Source organism: Eurosta solidaginis, chromosome 5 (genome assembly GCF_040869045.1).
Source record: "Eurosta solidaginis isolate ZX-2024a chromosome 5, ASM4086904v1, whole genome shotgun sequence".
In the NCBI taxonomy this organism is placed as follows: Eukaryota; Metazoa; Arthropoda; class Insecta; order Diptera; family Tephritidae; genus Eurosta; species Eurosta solidaginis.
This window is the reverse complement of record NC_090323.1, coordinates 264,622,139-264,649,431: the sequence shown is the minus strand read 5'-3', so window position 1 is coordinate 264,649,431 and position 27,293 is coordinate 264,622,139. Positions and strand designations below refer to the sequence as shown.

Below are 27,293 nucleotides of genomic sequence, written 5' to 3'. Positions count from 1 at the left end.
ATTGGAACATATTCGGGACTATTTCATGACTGCTATCAGAACAATGTGCGCAATATTTCAAGACCTTTCAGAATAATATTTAGAATGCTTTAACGAACATTTCGGCGTTTATATAGAACCATTTCGGGATTATTTTCACAGTTATTTCGGAACTACTTCGCAATAACATGGGTCTGTTTCGGTTCGGTTAGGAATCATTAGGAGCTTTTTTCGCATAATTCCGGAACTGGTTTGAAATAATTTCGGACCTTTTCTGCGAAATTTTAGGGTTTTTTTTGGTTCATTTCGGAACTGTTTCGGTATATTTTCTGACTTGTTCCGGGATAACGTTGATACTATCTCGTGATCATTTTGGAATAATTTCGGCACTATTTCAGGTTGGTTTTATTTGGGGACTATATTGAAACTATATAAGAATGGTTTTCGGGATCATTTTAGGTTTTTTTTCAGATCCTAACGGGACTCCATCAAAGTATTTTGATATTATTATACTCAGTTGAGCAGAGCTCACAGAGTATATTAACTTTGATTGGATAACGGTTGGTTGTACAGGTATAAAGGAATCGAGATAGATATAGACTTCCATATATCAAAATCATCAGTATCGAAAAAAAATTTGATTGAGCCATGTCCGTCCTTCCGTCCGTCCGTCCGTTAACACGATAACTTGAGTAAATTTTGAGGTATCTTGACGAAATTTGGTATGTGGGTTCCTGGGCACTCATCTCAGATCGCTATTTAAAATGAACGATATCGGACTATAACCACGCCCTCTTTTTCGATATCGAAAATTTCGAAAAATCGAAAAAGTGCTATAATTCTCTACCAAAGACAGATAAAGCGATGAAGCTTGGTAGGAGGGTTGAACTTATGACGCAGAATAGAAAATAAGTAAAATTTTGGAAAATGGGCGTGGCACCGCCCACTTTAAAAATGAGGTAATTTAGAAGTTTTGCAAGCTGTAATTTGGCAGTCGTTGAAGATATCATGACGAAATTTGGCAGGAACGTTACTTGTATTACTATACGTGTGCCTAGTAAAAATTAGCAAAATCGGAGAACGACCACGCCCACTTTAAAAAAAATTTTTTAAAGTGAAATTTTTACAAAAAATTTAATATCTTTACAGTATATAAGTAAATTATGCCAACATTCAACTCCAGTAATGATATGGTGCAACATAATACAAAAACAAAAGAAAATTTCAAAATGGGCGTGGCTCCGCCGTTTTTCATTTGATTTGTCTAGGATACATTTAATGCCATAAGTCGAACAAATATTTACCAATCCTTGTGAAATTTGGTAGGCGCTTACACTCTAGGACGATAACTGTTTTTTGTGAAAAAGGGCGAAATCGGTTGAAGCTATGCCCAGTTTTTATACACAGTCGACCGTCTGTCCTTCCGCTCGGCCGTTAACACGATAACTTGAGCAAAAATCGATATATCTTTACTAAACTCAGTTCACATAATTACCTGAACACACTTTGTATTCGTATAAAAAAGGCCGAAATCCGACTATGACCACGCCCACTTTTCCGATTTCGAAAATTACGAAAAATTAAAAAAAATGCCACAATTCTATACCAAATACGAAAAAAGGGATGAAACATGGTAATTGAATTGGTTTATTGACGCAAAATATAACTTTAGAAAAAAACTTTGTAAAATAGGTGTGACACCTACCATATTAAGTAGAAGAAAATGAAAAAGTTCTGCAGGGCGAAATCGAAAGCCCTTGGAATCATGGCAGGAATACTGTTCGTCGTATTACATATATAAATAAATTAGCGGTACCCGACAGATGATGTTCTGGGTCACCCTGGTCCACATTTTGGTCGAAATCTCGAAAACGCCTTCACATATACAACTACCACAACTCCCTTTTAAAATTCTTATTAATACCTTTAATTTGACAACCATATTGTACAAAACCATAATAGAGTCACCCCTGGTCCACCTTTATGGCGATATCTCGAAAAGGCGTCCACCCATAGAACTAAGGCCCAGTCCTTTTAAAATACTCATTAACACCTTTCATTTGATACCCATATCGTACAAACAAATTCTAGTTTCCCATGGTCCACCTTTATGGCAATATCTCGAAAAGGCGTCCACCCATAGAACTAAGGCCCACTCCCTTTTAAAACACTCATTAACACCTTTCGTTTGACACCCATATTGTACAAACGCATTCTAGAGTCACCCCTGGTCCACCTTTATAACGATATCGCAAAAAGGCGTCCACCTATAGAGCTAGGGCCCACTCCCTTTTAAAATACTCATTAACACCTTTCATTTGATATCCATGTCGTACAAACAAATTCTATAGTCACCCCTGGTCCACCTTTATGGCGATATCTCGAAAATGCGTCCACCGATAGAACTAAGGCCCACTCCCTTTCAAAATACTCATTAACACCTTTCGTTTGATACCCATATCGTACAAACAAATTCTAGAGTCACGCCTGGTCCACCTTTATGGTGATATCTCGAAAAGCCGTCCGCCTATAGAACTAAGGCCCACTCCCTTTTAAAATACTCGTTAACACCTTTCATTTGATACCCATATCGTACAAACAAATTCTAGTGTGACCCGTGGTCCACCTTTATGGCGATATCTCGAAAAGGCGTCCACCTATAGAACTAAGCCCCACGCCCTTTTCAAATATTCATTAACACCCTTCATTTGATACCCATATCGTACAAACAACACATTCCAGGGTTACCCTAGGTTCATTTTCCTACATGGTGATTCCCCCTTATTTTGTCTCCGTAGCTCTCAACTGAGTATGTAATGTTCGGTTACACTCGAACTTAGCCTTCCTTACTTGTTTTTGCATTATTTTGGGACTAATTTCGGATTGGATTTTTAAGACCATCATATTTGGTCTAGTCCAAAGATGATTTTGTATTTGGGTGAGGTCACGAGCCAAGCAATGTTGGAAATGTACAATCTATTAGTAAAACTAAAATTTTCAATACTTATTTATTTTTTCATATGCGTCCAGAAAATGCAGTGAAAGAAATTTTGAAATTTTTGTTATTGAATTTACAAATATTCCTCAAGTCAAAACTTCAGATTTTTTGTTCTATTGTGAGATGACGAAACTGTTCACTGAAATCGGGTGAGAAGCAAGAAAGCTGCCTTAAATAAAGGCAAAATAAATAAAATCCAATTATGCATTTTGCGCATAAAAATAAGATAGATCGAGTACAAATTTCACAATGTATCACATGAATTGCATGCATGCAACAAAAAAACCAGTAACTGCTGTATATATTTAAATATATATCTCCCACAACTCCCTCACAACCGCTTATCTACGCTCTACAGCACTTTTGAGATTTTCAAATGAATTGCATTAAAATAGAATGAGTATATTTGTGAGTACGTTTGATCATTATTTACATTAACAATCGCAATGAAACATTTTTTTATATACATATATTGCACATCTCCCGTTTCACCACCTAGCGAATCAACTCATTCATTTATTTACAATTTTCAGTTGTCATTGTGATTAGTTTTATTGACGTTACTGCCACTTTTGTGCTCACCACCTCTTGGTTGTGCTCCGTTCTCATCGTCGTTGTTGTTTTTGCAGTCGTCCAAAGTATTTGTTTGGGGCTTGCTGGTTAGTGATAGCAGTAGAGGAGGTGTTGCGCGGAGTGTATCGGATACACGTGCTTAGAACGACTGGCGCTCCCAGACAATAAGCTTTAGGTCATACAGAAATCCACGTGACTTGCTGCGCAAACTGCGCTGCGACAGCGAACGCTAGCAGTAATTCATTGCGCATGAAGTGCGTTGGCGAATCGTGCGAGTGCGCGTGCCTTCGCTGTTGTTGTACATTTGCTGTAGCAAACAGTTGAGACGCTTATCGCGCTTGTTATATTATTTATTTTATTGTTATTTTTTCTTGCTTGCCGCCTTTTTTTTGTATTTTTTTAATCGCTGTATGTTTTCCACTTTATGTTTGTTATTGTCAATACGCCGATACTGCAGAACTTTTTATTTTCCGTTTATAAAAAAAATTTAATTTCACATTGTCGTCATTAGCTTACTGTCCCTCAAACATACTTGCATTTCTGCATATGTGCATATTCCAACATTTTCAGCTCACATGTGACAGACATGTATCCGGTTTTAATGGGCGCTTTGGCTCACGTTTGAAATGCGAGAATCGCGGCAAGAATTTCGACAAACAGCTCACTTTGCCTTTGATTTGTTGATTTTTAATGGAATATTCCTGGCGTTTTTGATGAGTTTGTGGTATGTAAATAAGATAAAAACATTTTTGTTTTTTTTTACCACTTCGCACAGTTCGGTCATATTACAAGTTCTATTTTTGCTGATCAAATATGGAAATTATTCCAATATTGTATTTCGCGCTATCGTTTGATCGCAAAGCGTAAGGTTGCTATTTTTGTAATTGTTTATTAAAAAGTAAATATCGAATGCGTGTCCTATGCGTGAGAAAAATTTTCTCACACGCATTTTGTGGGAAATGTTTAAAAATCTACTTTTGTTAAATTTGTAAACTTACTGGGTTTATATAACTCTAAGTTTGTTTTTACGGAGTCACTTGCTTCGATACATTAGGCGTTGGGAACTTTGCTTACAATGTTTCAATGAGAACTTTTTTGAATTATTTATAAAACCTAAGAATCACATATCTTATTTTCTTTGAGTTATATTTATGGGAATTCTTGTCTGTTTGGAAAAAAGAGCGTGAGTACCAAGTACGATGTTTAAACATTCCGTACGTCTAGAAAATTAATTATTATCGTTGAGTTGTCGATTTGTCATCAGCTTGTTATCTCCGAGTCACCGGCTTCTTATTTATTTCTTATCGGCTTGTCCTCAGTGGCGGTGCACCGAAGTGCCATCGGTATCTGTTTCATAATAAAGCGATGAGTTCGGATTAACAAATCGATTACACGCCGATATCAAATTGGTATGACTTTGATAAGAAGTCGAACACATTTTTATGAAAAATCGATAATGTTTTATAACGAAGTGATAACTTTTCGATAAAAAAACTAAGAGCTTGCCGATAAGAAACTAATAAAACCCCGAAAGCAAATCGGTAATTTCTCGATAGCAATTCGATAAACGTTTGGTAACACTTTGATAACTTTTCAATAAATAATCCAATTATTTCACATAATAAATTGATACATATTCCATGACAAATAGATAGTTTTACAAAAGAAGATTTTTAATAACATATCTATAAAAGTTTGATAAATCCATAAATGTTTAATATATCGATAACTTTTTGATAACTAATCGATAACTCGTCGATTAAAACTCCTTAACTTCTCAATGACTTCTGTTACTGATAATAAATATAATACTCTACGAAAACAAATCGAAAACTTCTATAACAATCCTCGTCGACTTCAATGCTTAAAACACTCGCAGGTCCTACAAATGAACTGGTTTGACGATAAAATAAAATTCCAAATATTTTCAAGAATATTTTAAACCTGGTGTTTAGTGCTCGGAATAACAACTTATACTTCCAAATTTTATACAGGCAGAGTTGGATCAGACAAAATGTCAATTGGCTTTATGACCTTTCTTAACTTGACTACTTCAACTGGCCATAAGATCAATCGGTTTTAAAATCACATCAAATATCCCCAAGGTCAATTGACTCATGACCTCTCTTAAATTGAATTTATACCTAATTAGGAAATTTTCGTTTGATCTTATGAGCATTTGGGACAAAGGCCATGCAAAATATAAGTTATGGATACCGGAACCAAGTAGGATAGCCCTAATTATATTATTATTGTTATACTCTTTGAAAGTCATACTTGATATCCAAAAAGCTATCGAGTAGAATATAGAAAAATTGGTGAGGTGATATAAGGTCAATAGTCAACTGACTTTTCTTAATTTGACTTAAATGCCCTTTTTTGAAATTTTCGTTTGACTTTCTGACCATTTCGGAAAAACGCCATAAACCTTAATCAGCACTTTAAGATCAACACAAACAATACTTGAGTTTTACGTTTAGTTCAATATGCTTTTCTTGTTTCGAAGCAACCCTCATTGGCCAAGATTTTAATCAAACTTTGCACTGCAATGAAGCCTGAATTAGGAAAAATAGTACCGAAAATTTGGAATAAAAAATGTCTTTTCATTCCGCAAAAATAAAGCAAAATCAATAAAACATAAATTTAATTAAAAAGATAAATAATTGACCTAATAGCTACTTGAAACAATAAAGAATTGACTTTTTGACCATTACGGAAAAGCACGATGGTCATACTGTAAATATCATTGACATTGTCACTATTTCAAATTTGGCGCTGTGATCATTTCATATGGTCATAATTTCAGTTGACGTGATGTTATGACCGTTGACTTTTTATATGTACCCCTCCAGCAAAGGTGTTTTGCAAAGGTGTTAATATAAAATACCATCATCTTCAAAATAAGTGGGTCCTTAGCAGAACCGTTTTTTCACTAGCGAGTTGTTTTGTAGTTAAATTAAAATTCTTTTGTTATACTCAGCGTGCTTTGCACACAGAGTACATTAACTTTGATTGGATAACGGTTGATTGTACAGGTATAAAGGAATCGAAATTGATATAGACTTTCATATATCAAAATCATCAATATCGAAAAAAAATTTGATTGAGACATGTCCGTCCGTCCGTCAATCCGTTAACACTATAACTTGAGTAAATATTGAGATATATTCACCAAATGTGGTACGGCAGCTTATCTGGACCCAGAAGAGGTTGCTATTGAAAATGAGCGACATCGGATGATAACCACGCCCCTTTTTTGTATATATAACATTTTGGAAAACACAAAAAACTTGATTATTTAGTAAATAATACACCTAGAATGTTGAAATTTGACGTGTGGATATTCAGACTCTTGATAAAAATTAAAAAAAAAAAAGTTTAAAACGGGCGTGGCACCACCCACCTGCGATAAAATCAATTTTACAAATGTTATTAATCATAAATCAAAAATCTTTAAACCTATCGTAACAAAATTCGGCCAACCTCGCTTTACTATAAGGAATTCTCTGAAGAAAAATTAACGAAATCGGTTAACGACCACGCCCACTTTTATATATAAAGGATTTTTAAAAGGGTCGTGGACGAATAAATTAGGTTATATCTTTGCAAAAAAGCTTTATATCAATGGTATTTCATTTCCCAAGTGGATTTATAACAATAAATTGGAAAAACTTCAAAAAGAAAAAAAATGGGCGTGGCACCACCCCTTTTATGACTGAGCAATTTTATATGTTTCGGGAGCCATAACTCGAAGAAAAATTAACGGAGCGTAATAAACTTGGGTACATAAATCCCTATCAGGAAATATTTCAAGAAAAAATGGACGAGATCGGTTAAAGACCACGCCTACTTTTATATAAAAGATTTAAAAAAAAAAAAAAGTTCGCAGACGAAAATAATAAGCTATATCTTAGCGAAAAAGAGCTTTGTATCAATATAATTTTACTTTATAAATTGAATTATAACATTAAATTGGAAAACACAAAAATTTCTGAAAATGGGTGTGGCATCTTCCCTTTTATGACTAAGAAATTTTCTATGTTTCGGGAGCCATAACTCGAAGGAAAATTAACATATCGTAATGAAATTGCACTTAGCAAAAAATAGTTTTGAATCAATGATATTTCACTTATCAAGTTTTACTGCAAGAGGAAATATGGAGAAATTTTTTTAAACGGGCGGGGCCACGTGTTATGTAGAAAAGTAATTTATCTGAAATGAAATGTACAATTAAAGTTCACGTTGAGTATATAATGTTCGGCTACACCCGAACTTAGACACCTTTACTTGGTTTTTTTTTCTGATGTTGCCAAGCCATAAATTCCGATGCGTGCTATAGTTTTGATTTACCTATGCTTTACGTTTTTTGAAGTTGTACAACAATAAGCTTTGTCGCCTTGGTTGGAAATAAAGATAACTATTCACTTTTGAGTAAAGCGTTTTAATCAACTTTTAAGTTTTGTCAGAGATCGAGTTAGGACGCTGCAATAATATGAAATGGATATAAAGTGCCTAATTTTCCAATCAAGTTAACTCGATCTAGGAAAGCGAAGATATGTCTATGTTATCCCAGTCACAGGCCAAGTTATGCATATGCGTATGAATATTTTTCATCAATTTCAATAAGTACTTCACATTACATGCGCCAAAACCAAATGCACCTTTCAACTATACACTCATGCAAATGCATGAAAAAAACAACCCTTAAAATAAAAATGTCTACAGTCGCCTTGATTATGGGCGGCCGCCTTAGAACTACAAGATTTGTTATTGTTCATGATTGGGATGTGGTCAGTTTGTGGCAATTTGTTTTGTTCTTTTTCACTATGAATCCTATTTAACTTAATTCAGATACATGAGCTCAAAAATAAAAACCAATTCCATCATCAAAATGTTATACGTTTACGAGGGTCGTCATTGCGATTTTTACAAACATAAAACAAATGCATATAATATTCAAAAAAAAAAATATAATTCCATCAACTTAAATCCATCGCAAAGTTAAATTTACAATGTTAAGTTTCTCTATTTTTCAAAAAATTGCAACAAAGCCCTTGCTTAATCGACTGGAAATCACTACAGAAGCTGAGTTTTTCCAAATATGTGTTCTGTTATGGTACACCGAAAGAAATGTTGTTAGTGAAATCAACAAATCGGGTTTACTGTTCTTGAATTAGCATAAATTAATCACAATTAATAATTAATTAATAAAGAAATGGCGGCCACCGTGGTGTGATGGTAGCGTGCTCCGCCTACGACACCGTATGCCCTGGGGTCACACCCCGGGCAAAGCAACATCAAAATTTTAGAAATAAGGTTTTTTAATTAGAAGAAAATTTTTCTAAGCGGGGTCACCCCTAGGCAGTGTTTGGCAAGCGCCAAACCATGTCATGAAAAGCTCTCAGTGAAAACTCATCTGCCTTGCAGATACCGTTCGGAGTCGGCATAAAACATGTAGGTCCCGTCCGGCCAATTTTAAGAGAAGCTAGGCCTTAGATCTCTTCGGAGGTTATCGCGCCTAACATTTATTTAATCACAATTAATCGCATTTTGGTTGGTTCAACCGAATTCTTTGTCAAAAGCACTAACTGGTTTAGTCTTTTCAACAGAAAAGAAACTATTGATCTGAAGTTAATGTTTGGTTTTCGATAGTTAAAAATGAAATTTCAAAATCAAATCTGGCATGCCGTTGGGCAAATGTTCACTTATTTCAATTTAGTTGTTCTGGCCAAATCTGTAGTAAAATTTGACTTAGCGAATTCCAAGCAAAACAATAATCTGTAAAAATTACAGATTCTGTTAAAAGAACGGATTTCATTACAACAGCGAACAACTATCAATATAATGCACATGCATCAGCTTATTTTAATGAGAAACTGACGCTCACGGCGGTCAATGCTTTGTTCTTATTGCCATGGTGTCACAGAAATCTTTGTCATATCAACAGCCTTCACTGTAATTCTAAAGTTAACTGAAATCTGTTATTTTGACACCTTTCATTGGCATTCTTAGGGTAATAGTAAACATGGTTAAGTTAACAAAGCTTCGGCTGTGTGATAAAATTTTTTTGTTGATTTTATTGCTGAAGCTGTCCATTCATAAACAACAATTTGTGCGAAGTTGATTGACCAGCTATTTGAAATGGATAAAAATTTACAGACATTTTCGGTTTAACGGTGATTCATAAATATTTCAAAAACGTTACCATAGAATTAAAAATGACGTTCATTTTCGGAATCAGGGGGTGATTTTACATAGGCATTTCATAATAACGTCTCTGGTGCAGAAAAAAAGTTGGTATTTGTGATCCAGTGTTATTAAATAAACACGTTTTTGTTGAGTTTCGGATAGTTCTAGAACAACCGTCGTACCATTCCGTGACGCTCGGGTTTTTTTACTTTTACTGCCGCGCTGTAATATTTTCCATTACCATTACATTAATATCAACCTCACCGCAGCTACTCTGCTACACAGCGCTCGTTGATTAAATGCTGAGTTGCTTAGCTACCCCTTTTTAGGGCTGTTAGTGAATTTGTATATGTGTGTATGTGCTAGTGATTTGTTTTTTATTTTTTATTTTCTTTTGAGGTACTTAATACGTTTGTAAATAATATGTATGTATGTTAATTATTTGTTGGAACTAACTGGCGCTCACGTTGTCCAGGCGCATGTTTTATAACTTATCGCTGCTTTGAACAGTTGGCTTCTCAGCGTCTGCGTTGACTGCGAGTTTTGCACGTTGAATGCTCTGCTAACCTGCGTCAATAACGTCGCTCCATTGCATTATTGGCCACATTTGTAGCTCATAGCTTGGCGGCTGACTACCTGACGTTGACTTATACTGTGGCTGTTGCTGCCTGCCCACTTGCCAGTGTGGCTACGATAAGCCTGAGCTAAAGCTAAGGCCGGCATTTGGTAGTTTCGCGTTCATGTTGACGAATTGACATACGGTAGTTTGTCCGTTTAGCGCATGAATCGACAACTAACGGGAAAATATAACGTTCCGCTTGATATATCTAAATACCGTCGCTGATAAATGAATCGATTATGGTTCAAGTGTTAAAATGTTTTTGAAAATCGGAAACTTTTAGGGAATGGGCAATACGATTGATGGCAAAATATTGCGTATTAAGACTGTGACGTCAGAGCAGCTGTGGAACTGAACAAATATAAATACATATATAGCGTATATTAAAAGCGAAAACCAATTTTTTTATTTCATTGCATTTCAAATTAAATTCAATGAACGTTCATGATAGTGGAAATTCTGAATAAGATTTGAAACTTTCTTTTTCTAAAAATTTATTTGAGATCATTTTGTGTGCGTCTCAGTTTGTGTGCGTGTTTGTTATTAGAACAAAAATCAAAGTATCAGTGAGAAACGTGATTTTCTGTTAGAAATAATGAAATGCTTTGATTGGGCATATCAGGCATTTACTGGAAATTTATATAACTGAGTTTGGAAAATGTGATGAATGCACATGAGATATAAAATCTTTTAATACAAAAGCAAAATACAATATTTGCATAAATTTGTTGAATAAAAGTTAAGTGCTGCTGAAAGTTCAATAATAATAATTGCAAAAAATAAGAATTAAGCAAAAACCTAAAAAAATAAATTTAAAAAAAATATAATTTTTTTTTACATTTATCAATGAAAAAATATAAAAAGAAATTTTAATAATTTGTAAATTTGTATAAAAATTCCAGTCGGTGAAACAGACCTAAGAAAGGATATCATCTAAAACAACAACAGTTAAAAACCGTATCTCGCTTAATCAAAGTGCAATTTAAATTTTTTAAGCTAAGATCAAAGATCATCAAATCGGTCATAGTAGCCACTTGTACGAGCATATTAGTTTCTGTGCATTTACAAACAACAAAAAAAGAGTGAAAAAACTATTAAAACCGTCAATTTTCAACATTGGAATAACTCAACCTTGAATCTAAATAATTGATTGGAAGTTGTATATACGCATCATCCACTCTCAACTTCTTAAGTTATGGATCGTATTTATTAAAAAAAAAAATTGTTTTTATTACAAAAAAAAAAAATTCAACGTACATTTTTGCGCATTACGGAAAATCAGCTGAATTTCGTACAGACCCACACAAATTCTGAAATACCTAAAACAACAATATATCACCAAATTTTATAGCACATCTCATCATCGTTTCATTACAAAACAAAAAATAAATAAAATAAATAACAGCAACACAAAACTCCAACTTAACAAAAACAATTTTACTGAAAAGTTTTTTTAAAAAAAGTAACAACAAAAGTATAAATTTAAATTTGATAAGATAAAGAAAATACATGCAAATAGTAGTAATAAATAAATGCATTCGTTCAACGTTTGAATCGCTTAAATTGCAAAAAAAAATACGAATAAAAAGGTCTATTGAAATCTGAGAAAATTGCTTGCAACGTGACTGCTGATTTTTTTTACACAAAAACGTATCAGTGCCCGCATGCCGGCAATCGTAAGACAGACATATATACATACATAAAAACCTGCGAGGGCTCTAACGACAGTTCGCTCTGTTAAATATTTCTACGAAATTTTTATTAATATCACATTCTAATACTGAATTCTTTGCAATTGGTTTTCGAAACCCCAGAACTATCAAACAAAACTATCAGCAAAACAGATTTAGCGTAAACTACTGAGTCTCTTATATATTTCGAAGTGCGTCCATATCTTTACTTTACAAAGAAGTCGGCCAATTGAATAAATTTCCATAATTCAAGTCTCAAAACGACGTGCGTCTGCCCCAAATTAACACAGATGTATTTTTGAAACATATTTCATTAACACTTGTTTTTGTTTTATCGGCTTATTGATCAAGAATTCAAAGTTCGATTCGAGCTCAAAGCCAAAACAATAATTTTTATGATTAGAATAGAAGGTACAAAACTTGTCAGACAATCTGCCATAGCTGTGCAGATAGATCCGTTTTGAAGGTTGCTAAGCCTTCACCATCAGTACGCTTTAGGCACGCTGCGCCCCCTCGGCAGTGGATTGGCAAACACTCCGTGTATATTTCTGGCATGAAAAGCTTGTCAGAAAAAATTCCCGTCCATCCAACTTAAAGAAAATATTAAAAAAGGAGCACGAGCAAATCGGAAGAGAGTGGCTTAAACCTCCCTGCATTGGCCGTCATCAAATGAAAGTGATTGCACTTTCGCATACGTAATGATAGCGTAATTGTGCTATGGAATGCTCCACATGCCCCAATTGGGTACAACTAGTATCACACATTTTCTCATGCTCTATCGTATGACGTCAGGGCTATGTTTATACAGATGCCGAATTTGTTGTGCAACAGGTTCAAAACTCGTTGAAAATATTCCCAAATCCAGCCGAACTATAGCTAGGAAAGGTTTTTCGACCAATTATTTCAAAATCGAGTTCTGAATCAACGTAACCCATATTCTTTTTGAGTTATCAAGTTGACCAAACATATTTTACCCTTGGTTTACAAATACAAACTTCATTGAAAAAAAGTTATTTGCAACTGATAACTTGATAATCAAGTTGATGTAAATACCCCAACAATTTTTCGCTTATTATTAATTTTTCTAATCAACTCAGCGAACTTTTGCCATAACCCTCAGTATCTTGAGCGTTTAAACAGCGTTGTGAGCTTGTAGGGATTTTCTCTCATTTTTATATTTAATTTTCTGTTCTAGAGAATTGCTGTTTTTTTTTTTTGTTGTCATAAGTGTGCAAAAATTACTATTATTATAGAATAGAAGGCTTGTTGAAGTGATTTTACTTCGGATCACTTGTTATATATACATACATACATTTATATACGGTTTAGTAAGATAAGGAAAATGTTTTATTTGCATCACCAATAATAAAAAATTACAAGTAAGGAAGTCTAAGCTCGGGCGAAACCGAACGTTATCTGCCCAGCTGTGTGTCCACATAATATTTATTATACATAATCTATATTATATACATGTAAATATTCATTTATATATAAATATCTCGAACATTTATTGGTAAAAAAGCTGCAAATATCGCAGTCTATGAAGGGCTGTAAAATAGTTGCTAACCTTAAAACAAAGCTATTGCCGAATTTCATTAGAATTGGTGTTTTTTTGTTGGACTTATGCCCATGCCCATGCGCATTTAACTTATTTTTTATTTTTCTACTTTCGTCTATCATAACGGTAATATTGCAAAGCAGCAGACATTTGTTGGAAATTTTGTTAAAACTAAACTTTTAAACAACTTTTTTTTAGAGAGTGGGTGTGGTCGTCAACCGGTTTTGCACAGATCTAGAAAATGATACCCACAGCTTCCAAAACTTAATAATTTTTTCTACTAAATGCTAGCGGTGCCACGCCCATTCTGCCAACATTTTACGAAATTTCTAGTTTGCCTCATAGAACAAATCCACTCCAAATTTCACCATTGTATCAGTATTTGTTTATGCATTGTGTCAGTTTTTCCGTTTTCGATATCGAAAAAGGAGACGTATTTTTAATTTGATTTAATTTCGTTTTTAAGTTAATTAAATTTCGTTAATTTTCAATACCAATATGTTTAGAGTTCAGATAAACCCGCGTACTGAATTCGGTTTTTGCTCAAATTATGGTGTTAATGGGTGACTGATGGAAGGCGGGATATAAAAAGTGGGCATGGTTTTCAACCAATTTTTGCCTTAAAACATTGAATGGCATAAAAGCAATGCCCTAATCGAATTTCGTTAGTATTGACCAGTTTTTGTACGATGAATGGCATAAGTAATTAATATTTTAGATGAGTTAATTAAAAAATAGGCGGTAAAATATCAGCAAAATTTAGTTAGATACTGTAGAGATATTAAGTTCATTGTCAACACCAGCCCTAAAACAAAGTTTGCTAATCTTTGCTTGATATGTAACCAATAAAAAGGAACACCTCTGCCAACTACTTTTACTACTTTTGAGCATTTCGTTATAAGGTGAAGCCGCACTGCAAGTCTTCGTCTTTGGTAATGAACTATCGCATTTTTCCAAAATTTCGAAATTTTCAATTTCGAAAAAGTTAGCTTGGGGGGTGGTTGGCCCCCCATTTTCCACTTATTTTGTTGAAAATCTTTTCTGGGTATATATAATCCAGTATACCGAATTTCGTAACGATATTTCGAATTTTGTTCAAGTTATCGCGTCAACGGACGAACGGATATAGCTCCATCAAAATCTTTTTCAATGTTCATAGTGGGAATATGGGAATGATAGTTTTTCATCGATATTCGATGTCAAAACGGTCATTCGTTTCGAAAACTACTACAATATAGTATTTATAGTTCAAAACACAAAATATCAGTTTGAAGCACGTTCATTAGAAGTTCTAGAAAAAGTTGGATATTTTTATCGATGTACTTCGTATATTGATAACAAAGTTTTTGTATCAAAAAAAAACATCGAGCATATTTTTGTAATTAGTATGACATTTGAAAAGAGGGGACTGTAGACTGATGACGGGTATTCTGACTGGACACTGCACGCACAGCAGACAGATATAGACTTCCATATATCAAAATAATTAGTATCGAAAAAAAAATTTGATTCAGCCATGGCCGTCCGTCCATCCGTCTGTCCGTTAACACAATAACTTGAGCAAATATTAAGATATCTTCACCAAATTTGGTACACGAGCTTATCTGGACCCAGAATAGATTGGTATTGAAAATGAGTCGGATGATAGCCACGCCCACTTTTTATATATATAACATTTTGGAAAACATAAAAACCTGATTATTTAGTAAATAATACACCTAGAATGGTGAAATATGATGTGTGGACTGATATTGAGACCCTTGATAAAAATTCGGAAACATTTTTCAAACTGGGCGTGGCACCGCCCACTTATGATAAAATTAATTTTACAAATATTATTAATCATAAATCAAAAATCGTTAAACCTATCTTAACAAAATTCGGCAGAGAAGTTGCCTTTACTATAAGGAATGATTTGAAGAAAAACTAACGAAATGGGTTAAGGACCACGCCCACTTTTATGTAAAAGATTTTAAAAAGGGTTGTGGACGAATAAAATAAGCTATATCTTTGCAAAAAAGAGCTTTATAATAATGGTATTTCATTCCCCAAGTGGATTTATAACAATAAATAGGAAAAACTTCAAATTTAAAAAAATGGGCGTGGCATCGCCCCTTTTATGACTAAGCAATTTTCTATGTTTCGGGAGCCATAACTCGAAGAAAAATTGACGGATCGTAATATATTTGGATACACAAATTTTCCCTACAGTAGAAAATATTTCTAGTAAAAATGGACGGGATCGGTTAAAGACCACGGCAATTTAGATATAAAATAAGTTTAAAAGGGTCGTAGACTAGAATATAAGCTATAACTTAACAAAAAATAGTTTTGAATCAATGATATTTCACTTATCTAGTTTTATTGTAAGAGGAAATGGGGAGACATTTTTTTTTTAAACAGGCGGTGCCGTATTATGTAGAAAAGTAATTTATCTGAAATGAACTATGCAATTGAAGCTCACGCTGAGTATATAATGTGCGGTTACACCCGAACTTGGGCACCTTTGCTTGTTATTATTATCTTTTATAAACACTTCTGCGGTTATTTTGAAAAGACGCCTGCCTTCAGGCACAAACAATTTTAAATTGTTTTTCAAACTGTATTTTTTTAAATGGCCTTATAGAAAAATATCCAAGACTACAAATAATTGGCACCAATACATACTTACAAAAAGCTGAATTAAATTGCCTGCTCATTACGCATTTTATTTTCATTTCGTATCGAATTCGATCAGTCAACTCAAAATATATTTTTAAACTGAACACTTTTCAAATCAATATTTGAAACAATATGATAGCACACAATTACAGATGTGGTAACACTATTGAATAAAAATAAAAAAATACAGAAAGAACAAGCAAGTGCAAAATAAAAAAAAATCAATAAAGCTTTTCCGCAGCAGCTTTTTCACAGTGTGAATCAACCTATCGCTTAAAAGCAACACTAAAAAACTTGAAAAAATGCGCGAACCCCGTAGGCGTATACATAACCTCAACTTTATCATACAATAAATGAGCGCGCAGCTTATTTGTGCTGCAAAACCGGGCAACACTTAAGCGCTAAAAATAATAAAAAAATTAATAAGAAAACATTAAAAATTCTCAATATCTGCTTTGTAAAAAAAAGTGCGTCCAACTAAACCGACGCCGTCGGCTGAACACAACCCAAAAAGCAGTCACCATGTCGGCACAGACGAGCTCATGCAACGGTTTCTTTCAGGAGCATGCGAGTAGCGCTTTAAATCAATATTTCCAGCATTTGAATTCGCAAAACGCCGCTGCAGCTGGGACGGGTATGAGCAGCAGCAACAGTGATAGCAGTGCCAATGATGGCGGCAGCAGCGCGACCAGTTCAACGATGGAAGGGAACCGCAGCAGCGTTAGCAGCATTGATTCAACGAATTCGGTGACTAGTGGTAGCGGAGGTGGTGGTGCAGCACAATGGAGTAGCATGCAACAGCAGGCACAGCAACAACAAGCGCAGCAACAGCATAATCTTCAGCAGCAGCAGCAACAACAACAGCACCAGCAACAACAACAACACATGCATCATACTCAGCAACAGCAGACGCAGCATCAACAACAACAGCAGCAGCATAATAATAATCAACATCAAAAACAACAAGCACAGCAGCAACAACAGCAGCAGCAATCTCATCACCAGCACCACCAGCAACAACAACAACCGCACACCACACATCAGGAGCATCACCAACAACAACATCAGCAGCAGCAGCAACATGCCGTCGCCCACAACCAATTATCAGCACTAAGTCAAACGCTGTCGCAAAATTTGGCCGCCGCTGCTGCAGTATCAAATGTTTCTGCCAATACAAATCCTCATTCTATATTTGGTAGTGGTAATTTTCACTACAAAACAAATAATTCCTGGACAGTACCAACATTATCGTGCTACCAACGACTCTACAATGAGAATCAACATCATTATCATCGTCAATATGCCAATAGCAGTGGCGGTAGTGCGGGTAGTGGCAGCACTGGCACTGTCAGTAGTTCTTCGGAGTCTCTGGCACAAGCGGGTAGCGGTGGTGCAGGCGGTGGTGCAGGCGGTGGTGTAAATGGGCTTGTTAGTTGCAATGCGAATGCGGCAGCAGCAGCTTCGGTGCAGCATGTTGCCAACGCTGTGGCAGCTGCGGTTATGGCGAATGAGCAGCATCAAAGTCACTGGAATAGTTTGAAGGCGCGGTTTCAGGCACCCAGTATTACAGGTAAATGAAATGTGAGAGAAAGTTCTTTGTTTATTAAAAACTGTATTAACACTATTTTCAAAACTTCACTTCATAAATGATTATGTTTAATGAATGAAATACCCATTAAATTAGTTAAAATGTAGTCATGCGATTGACTACTCCTAAGATTGATTGATTAATTTTTTGTTTAAACGTGAAGGAAAATTAATAGCGGAATCAATTTTATATCTGTGCCATAAAAAAGAACTGATAGGATACCCTTCAAATTTTATTTTTTATTTACTTGATTAAATTGATTAGTGATTGACTTAATCATATTTGTTGCACTGTGAAATCATAAGTAGCGAAAGAACAACGATTAATGTGGTAAATTAAAGTATTTAAAATAATTGATATCACGCGATTGACTATTTAAAACGTCGATTTAACCGACATTAATTGCGAAGGAAGTTGTAAAGCGGATAAATTTTTTTATATTAATCATAAAGAAGCTGATAGAATAATCACATATTTTGAATAGCCATATATATGACTAAACGTATTAATCAATTTTGTTACACTGTTAAATCCAAAATTGCAAATAATGATCGTTATTAATGGTAAATGAATAACACACCCACAAATTTTATCAAAAGAAATTGGGGTCATGCGATTGATTCATTACTAACATCTTTGATACGTCAGATCTTTGGTCACTCTTTCAGTATATATATATTTTTTTTTATCAAGAAACTAGCTTAATGTGAAATCTATTTTTATATTGATTACTAATGAAGCTGATTTAATAGTCACTTAATTTGACTAATTTTAATTTCTTGTAAATAAGCATATTTGCTGCATTGCGAAATCATAAATCACGAAAAATTAATCGATAATAATTATGTAAGCCATTCAGGAAAGTTATTTAAAGTAATAGAGGCCATGGAATTGATTGATTACTAATATCTCTGTTTAGTCACTTCTTTGATAACTTTTTTTAATATATTAACTCAATGTTTTCTTGATCAGAAAGATAGTTTAAATTTGAAACCAATTTTGATATTAATCAAACGGCAAATTGATGAAATAACGACAATGTTTGATTGGCCATATATTTAAATAAACTCATCAATGCATTTCCGCGCTTGAGTTTTTTTTTTTTTTTGTTTTTTGGAAGTTAATAGAAGTTTTATAAATCTTGCTGCGCAATCGATTATTCAACAATTTTGATTAATCAAATAAAGGCAGAGTTGGAAATAGTTATTTATAAAATATTAATACAAAATAAGCCATAACAATATAAACTACTAAAAACTTGGAAAGAAAAATGAAAAACTCTGATTAATTCTGTTTAGGAATTATGATTAGCAAATATTATTGATAATCACTAGCTATGCTGATGCAGTTTACGATACTACGCATCATAATTTTTAAATATAATAATTCACACTTATTAAGAAAATATACTTCATGTAACTATATATATGTATATAATATACTATATGTATTAAATTGGTTCAGATTCAAGTATCTCCAATTACAGTTGTTGTTTGTTTGCTCTGCGATCACTTTTTCGTTCTCTAACTATCTCCCGGCGTTCGTCGCAATTCATTCACTGGAATCTCTCGCTGCTTACGTTAGTTTTGCAGTAGCAGTCGTTGTCGATGTTTTGTTTTTTGTTTTTATTTAACCATTACTCACTCACCTTATATTACCACGTCATTTCTAGATGATAGCGCAGCGCTATTTACTAATACAAATACTCAAAATGTTAAATGCTCGCGTACAGCAGCAAACAGAAAAATGGCAGCTGAAAATTTACGATATTTAAATTTTTTCCATAATTTAAGAAAAAACTTTTGTTGTTATATCGGCCTGCTGATTTGTAAGATCTCGGGTTCGAATCGAGCTCAAGGCTTAACTATAATTATTTTATAATTATTATTGTTATGATAAATTTTTTCTTAATTGAAAAAATTATTAACCTCCATGGATTTTGTAATTTTTCTTCGAAGGTTGCTTCAGCTTTTCTTTCCTTAAAATTGCACACAACTTTACTTTTTATATAGAGGAAAATTTTGAAAATTTTTCGGAAAAATATGGTCAAAACTCAACACGAATTTTGAAAGACATATAACTTGCTCTTTGGGAGACTGAAATTGATTTGAATACAAAACTGCATACTCAGAAAAATTCAGAAAATTATTCAAAACAAACTTGACAATTTTTTTTTTGAGATTGCGTTGAAAATTTCACTTACAAAATTCATTGAAAAGAATTAAAAAAATAAATGTAAGGCGCGATAACCTCCGAAGAGATCTAAGGCCGAGCTTCTCATCCAATTTGCTTCGTGCTCTTTTTTTTCCTACAAATTGGCGGGATGGGACCTACTTGTTTAACACCGACTCCGAACGGCATCTGCAAGGCATATGAGTTTTCACCGACAGCTTTTCATGGTAGAAATATACTCGGAGTGCTTGTTCCTAAAGTTTTTGATATTGCTTTTTCCGGGGGGGGGGGGGGGGGGGGGGGGTGAACCCAGGATCTTCGGTATGGTAGGCGGAGCACGCTACCATCACACCACGGCGGCCGCCGTGAAGAGAATTTAGATGGCAAAAGTTTATGAAAATTGTCACTGCTATTTTCGTGCACACTACTGTACTATCAAACATTATACCGCAAATAAATCAGCTGAACTCTCTTATTGTATTTTATATGAATAATTAGCAGAGGGCAACTCTAAAAACAGGCATTGAAAACAACGTAGCAAAAGTATCAAAATATAACAAAATATTAAAACATGTATACAGTTATACTAACAACAAAATAAACATTGAACAAAATACAAATACAAAAGAAAAATATATGAAGAAACTAAGTAAGCAGATCAAAGCTCGAATAAAATCCAATATTGCTTATTGTAGCTAGGCATTCTATGGTATTGTTGTGTAGTAGAGAGTAAATGTTTTGTTTATAACTATCGCAACAAAATTTTATTAAATTTTGTCGCTGATTACGAATTCCGAGCAATTTTTCTTTTTATTTTTTCATTTTTGAGCCAACGGGTAAATTTTAAAAATAATCATTAATTTCAGTAATGTATTGGTACTACCTTAGGTTAGGTTGAACCGGCCGGTCAATAAAGACCTCACATAGACTGAGTGTGTCAATATTGTGGCCAGAATTTGTTTGACGACCAAATGGAAGAAACTTTGCAGCTCACACTTCCTACACTTGCTGTTACCGACGAGCCCTAACTTATAATCATGTGACGCCAGAAGTCAGTGTCCAGTCAGTATGCCCATCGTGAGCCTTAAGTCTTCTCTCTTCAGTGATATGAGCCACTTTGTGAGTCTAATATCGTAGGCTTTGCACATGATCTTAGAAATTTTGCAGCCACGCGCTTTTGTCTCCTGTTTCCTTTTGATTTCTCCCAAACGGAGTGGGTCGTCTACCGTCTACTCAGCGTGTGTAACACCCTCCTTTGCAACGGCCTTTTCGTTACCTTCTATCCCTACCTTACGAAAAAGTCTTCCCACAACATATTGAAACTGATCAGTAGTTTTGAATACACCTACTAATCAACGAGTACGTTCAAATATTATCTAAAGCAGCAAAAAACTTTCAGTATTATTTCAACCAACAGAAACTCTTAAAAACCGCAGTTGACAGAAAAACTGAATACGAATGTACTGACCATATATTGTGTTAAGCAAGCATAATTTTTTTATATGCATTGGTGATCATCTAAATAGCACTAAGCTGTTTTAATAATTTTCAAACAATTTTCTTAGAATTCTAGTTCAGACTTAAAATAAAAAACAATTCAAATCAATTTGAAACATTTCTTTAAAACAGTATTAGAGTTACTATCCACTTAGCAACAATAATTAAGGTTCATGATTATTTATTATTGTTCTATCATGATGAATTTTTCCAACAACAACGCATAGCTTTTTATAATCAAAATATACAAAGTACTTATGTTCTGTAAGAAAGTAAGTTTTACAACAACAAGACGTAGCATTGTGCGGATAGCAGGTGTACTAGTTGGAACCCCATTCCCGACAGAAATGACTTTGAAGTTACTTACAACGTATAATCGAGACAGCAGTCGCCTTTTACCTACTGATGCTACGTTGTTTAAATATTTCCCAAAATATTTAATATTTATAAGAATCGAAAATTTTTTTAAAAATGTGTTCATACATTACTTTAAAAAATTTTGTAAATTCCAAATTTACGAACTGAAAATGTTGATGACGAATTTTCTATAAATTTTATTTCAAGCGCTGCATTTGAATTCTTAATTACTCTGAAATAGGGAGAGAATTGAAAATTAACAAAACAGTAAAAAACAATAGCAATTGCGCTATTTAGGTGACCACCACTGTACATAGCTGCACATTGATATGCTAATGACAGTTTGTAAGTCAGTACAAAGTAATTTGATTAATCATACATACCTATTGTGAGGAATATTAGTAACATTAAGTGATACTCACATCACTAATCTGACACTAAGTAAGTAAAGCCACAACAACAATAAAGCAAGATGCTACACTTGTATGTACGTACACAAATTAATAATCACACATACAAGCATCAGAGAGATACTCATAAACGCATGTCATCATAAGCTACTACTTCGCTCACATATACACACGCATATGTTTGCACACTACAATTACACGTGCGTATGGCTAGTGACCAGGTAGAGGATTCTAGAAGAAGAAACGTCTAGACATTTGGGCAGAGAGTATGAAAGCAGCAGAAGCTGAGTAGTCCGAATTCAGTTTGATTTAAGCACGCTATTGGTTGTGAAGTATAAGTGTTATTGTGAAGTATCCTCAAAGTAGTCTAATAAAGACCATTTTGCATTATTGAATATTGGAGTTATTTATTCAAGAGTTTAGCGATTCGAACGTTAGCAGAAAGTGGAAAAAGCGGAATTTTTCTAAATTCGTTACACTATAATAAAATTTTTATCATTTTTAATATGCTCATAGTATAAAATTATCAATAGGATTGTATTAGAAAGCAGCATACATAAAAATATTGCTTAGTATGTAGCTGAATGATATTTCACTTTGAAAAATAACTAATCACACTGATGCATTTTTGGTAAAAAAAAAATGTATACAAAACGTCGAACAGCAGTAAATGCCAAAAACGGATAGTCAAAATAAATAAAAACATCTAAAGTACTAAATAGATGACCAAAAAAGCGTTCAGTCCAAACAAATCAATAGCATATTCTATGGCACAGCGGTGCTCAGCTCATATGCTGTTTATATTAAATTTTTATTTTGTTATTTTTTTTTTTTTGCTACTTGGCGTGTTTTGTGGGCGCTATCGGTGTTTAGCTCTGGTGCCTCGCCAACTCGCTGGGCAATGCATCCGCGTCGCTTTGACTAAAAATGCACGTTGCTGTGACAATATCGCGGATAAAAATTAATATACAAAGCTACAAACTTATATCTACACGTGTAAACATTTACATATGTTTGTGCATATTTGCAATTTTTTTTTTTTCAAAAACCGCTTCGGTAGCAACACATTGCTTTAATGATATTACATTTGTCTGTCCTATTAGAATAAGTGGACGGCACATTCATTTGTACTTAAATATATATCATTGATTATTTAAATACATTATGTGTATGGGTATGTACATATATGTTCCAAGAACCTAAACAAATGAAGATTAAATAAAAGTTAATGAATTCAAATGAAACGAACAACATCGAAAATCGAATATTATCTGCCATTAGCCAATTATAGGATTGTCTAATAAATTGAAAAAAAAAAAAAAAGAATCAGTCAAATGAATCAACTAACTATAATTAAATATTTTTAAGCAACTCTTGTAATTTGGAAAATTTCAAAATTAACTCTAATTTAAAAAGGTCGACACTAATAGAGAAGAAAGCCTTAAACACTCATCGGAAAAAATGTTAAAATACTAAGCAAATTTTGAGAGACCAATGTATATATTGTACTACAATTGCATACTTAAATAATATTCAGACAACTCCTAATAAAAGTTCATAGAACTCCAGATAAAGAGTTCCAAATCTTTGTAAAAATTTTATCGAATTTTTTATTTTTTTTTTTCGTAAATTTTTGTGAGGTTGGTTTGCATAGTTTCAGTTACAAAACTAAAAGAAGTTTTTCTTAAAAATTTCATTGACGAGTTTCGAAAAAAATTTGCGCTTCTTGTTTTATGTTCGCTGGTGTATATAATGGAAAAACAATAAGAATCGACGTAGAATTTTAAAAATCATTTAATAAAAAAATGTTAAGAGATGGCAACGTTGTAGAAGGATCCTATTAATCCAATCGAGCCTTTCCAATATAATGAGGTTTATACCTAGGTATATATATTTATTATGAGGTTAGGCGGCAACCCAACTTAAAAATATTTTTATCAAAATACGGTGTATGAGTATCTTACATTTTATACCTACATACATATCATCATATATATTATTTCTAATTGCTGTTTTTATGTACGGGTCCCTTTTTCGCTCTTATTTGGAATCCAAATCTATAAATAAAATTTTGGTTGTAAAGATAGAGATTCGGGCTATTAGCGAGCTTTAGGCAATTTCGGTCGTAGTGCTTTTGTTAAAATGTGAAAAATAAACGTTTCTGAGCACACAAAGTAATCTATTTGTACTATGGCACTATTGTGAATATTTGTACTGCATTACCGGCAGTTGCTCCCATACGCTAGATGGCAGCGCAAGCTGTATGTTTTAATTGATTGATAGAACAGCTGATTTCTGTTGATATTTGATAAAAGAGACTTTTGTATTGGTTGCGCAAGATGCGCACGGGTCCGGCTCGTATTAACATATTAACGTATCGCCAAAAGCGAATTCAGTACCAGGTGTTGTTATCCCAACAGCTGATTGCCTCTTCTTGATTATTTTCCGTACAACGCCTTGTACTACAACATGTCAGTTAATCGGATTCAATGAAAATTTTCTTTTGACTTGACATTCTTCTGCACGGCGAATTTGTTGAATACGCTTTGCCAACACCTGGTATGGATTCGCCTTGGTATCGCCCAAAAGTGTTTTCATAATAGATTGGTCTTGGCATTTTTCAGCAAACCAAAAAATATTGCAGAGCTATTTCAAATAATTGATTGCAAAGACACCAGATAAAATTTTGGAGACTAACATTAGACTCCTACTTACACACAGAGAAAAAACAATTGTAAATCGAACAAAGTTGACTTAGTTAAAGTATTTTGTGTGGGGCCAAAGAAACTTGTACATCCTACCAAAGTACTTACACAATTTATGCTCGACAATGGAAGCAAAGCTTAGGCAATTTATTACCTATTTTCGTTAATTATTATAAGATGATGAAAAAACTTAGTAGGTTAATTATGCCTAAATTTTAGTTGTGGCATACGCGATTTTAAGTTAATTTAACAATAGTTTTTCTCTGTGTTTATTCAGACTTGACAGCAGATATCTTCACCATCCATGTTGAATAACAGCATTTAACATCAACCTCGCTATTGGCCGAAAGTTTAAAAGAAAAGAGATATTCCGAGGACAACTGTTACACGGTTAAAAAGTTGGAGCTTAACTGTTAAACTTTTTGGTACTACGTTTGAAGAACTCATGCAAAATTAGAGTTATGAATTCGGTTTGAACACACATAATTTCTTACATTTAAAAAGCGTATAGTTTTAAAATCAAAACGCTTAGTTTTAAAACAAAACCCGTAAAGTTTTAAAATTGCTGTTCGAAAACTTTTATATTGAATTGCAAATCAAAATACATATGCAAAATTATATGTACGCTGAAACTTTTTTAAATTGAGAAAAAAAAATTGATATTAAATGTTTGAAGACTTTTGATGATCCACTCTCAGTGCTAAAATATGCTTGACAATTTTTTGTTGTAAATTTGAATATCATACCAAAGTGCCTTGGCTGCATATGGAAGTGCTTTTTCTTTGCACTTCCATATTAAAACACAGGCGCTTTCATATGAATCGACATATAAGATTGCTATGCAATTTGTTTTATTTTCAAAGTGTGAATTTGTATCTGCGCCTATTTTTCAGGGCAAAACAAAAACAAAAGTGCTATAAGTCCATAGGGGTTGAGCAGCTCTGATTTAAGGTAATATTGAGATCTTTCTTCGAATTTGAAAATATGTGTAGTCCCAGGCACGATTACCTCTAAGCAACTTTTTAGTATTTCCTGCAACCAATGTTTTTGAAAAAAAAAAAAAATAAAATAATAACAATAAAAGACTCTTCCATAAAAATTGTGAACCTTTTTTTGCATTTGATTGAGCTCTCGTAAATAGTTAAAAGACAGATTTTTTTTTCTATGGGGAGTGGGGCTGTCCAATTTGCATATGCCCATACATACCGAGTTAAAAAAAGTTTTTGTGTTAATTGAAATTTATAAACCTGCTTTTCTGCTAAAATTGTCGTGTAATTGCTAATGAGTTGAAAACGTTAAAACAGCAGCCCATTAAAATTGAACGAAAAAAGCACTGGCACTTGCTATTTTCAATTAAATGAATATTTCGAAACACTTAATTTTTTAAAACACAAAAACACCTGGATGGCAGTCAATTTATGCCATTTTGCATTTGCTCAGTCTATTCAATATCGACTATTTTACCGCATATTCTTTGAGTCGTTTGTTATGTTTTTGTTTTCATTCATCAACTCAGGGAGTTTATATTTTTTCATAATTTTTATACGCTTTTTTGGTTTGAGGGTAAATCCAGGGTATCTCACGGTTCAATTATTTTAACCATACTGTAAAACCGAGATAATCATAATTTATATTTTCGTTATGAGTAAAAAGTTCTGCTTTTTATTTTCAAAACCATATATAATCATTTATTCTTATGATAGAAACATTAGTTCAGAGTAAAGGTTCTAAGAAAAAATTTACACATGTCAAGATGCCAATTTCATAAATTCAAACAAATTTTTCGGAGCCGCTCGTAAACTAGTCTCACCAGGTCGGATCATGAACTCGATATGGCCCTGGTATCGGTTTTGGTATTGTTTAGAATAATTTCAAATTTTTGTTTTTGTATGCGACTGCCTAATTATAGAGGTACTTTTCTTGAAACTCACAATCTGGAACCTTCGGCTAGTTAACGGTGAAGATATATGTAAATGTCATAGCACTTTTCCCATATTTTTGGTGAAGATTACTGATGGATTGGATTTTGCTTAAAGCTATAAATCAAAAGACAAATTCGCTTATTTGACATCACTTTTCTGAGACTTACCCTTTAGTATATATTTGCCGCAAACGACTAAATTCTACTGTAACAAATTTTTTCATTTAATGTGACCAATTTTATGTCCGGAAAAATGCAATAACACGAAATGCTCTGCTTCTTGTTCTTAACGATTGAACATAATGCTCTATGCATTCGGTTCGCTAAAATCGCATCTAAGTACCAATTTACATACTGACATATGTGTAGATACGT

General features: G+C 33.7%; 1 protein-coding gene across 40 annotated transcripts in view; it reads left to right on the top strand.

Annotated features, from left to right (window-relative positions):
- The window catches only part of Pdp1 (PAR-domain protein 1), a 280,156-nt gene that overhangs the window by 172,559 nt on the left and 80,304 nt on the right, over positions 1-27,293 (top strand). For 2 of the 40 annotated variants that reach the window (XM_067790292.1, XM_067790289.1), the window contains exons 1-2: positions 10,378-12,034; positions 16,345-17,838. The exons of 28 other annotated variants lie outside the window; for them this stretch is intronic. In XM_067790292.1, coding sequence (XP_067646393.1) covers positions 16,791-17,838 — 1,048 coding nt within the window. In that variant the 5' untranslated portion in view covers positions 10,378-12,034; positions 16,345-16,790. Of the gene's footprint in view, positions 1-10,366; positions 12,035-16,344; positions 17,839-27,293 lie in introns of those variants that run through there. 10 more of the 40 variants (XM_067790284.1, XM_067790281.1, XM_067790291.1 and 7 more) reach the window with 10 other exon arrangements.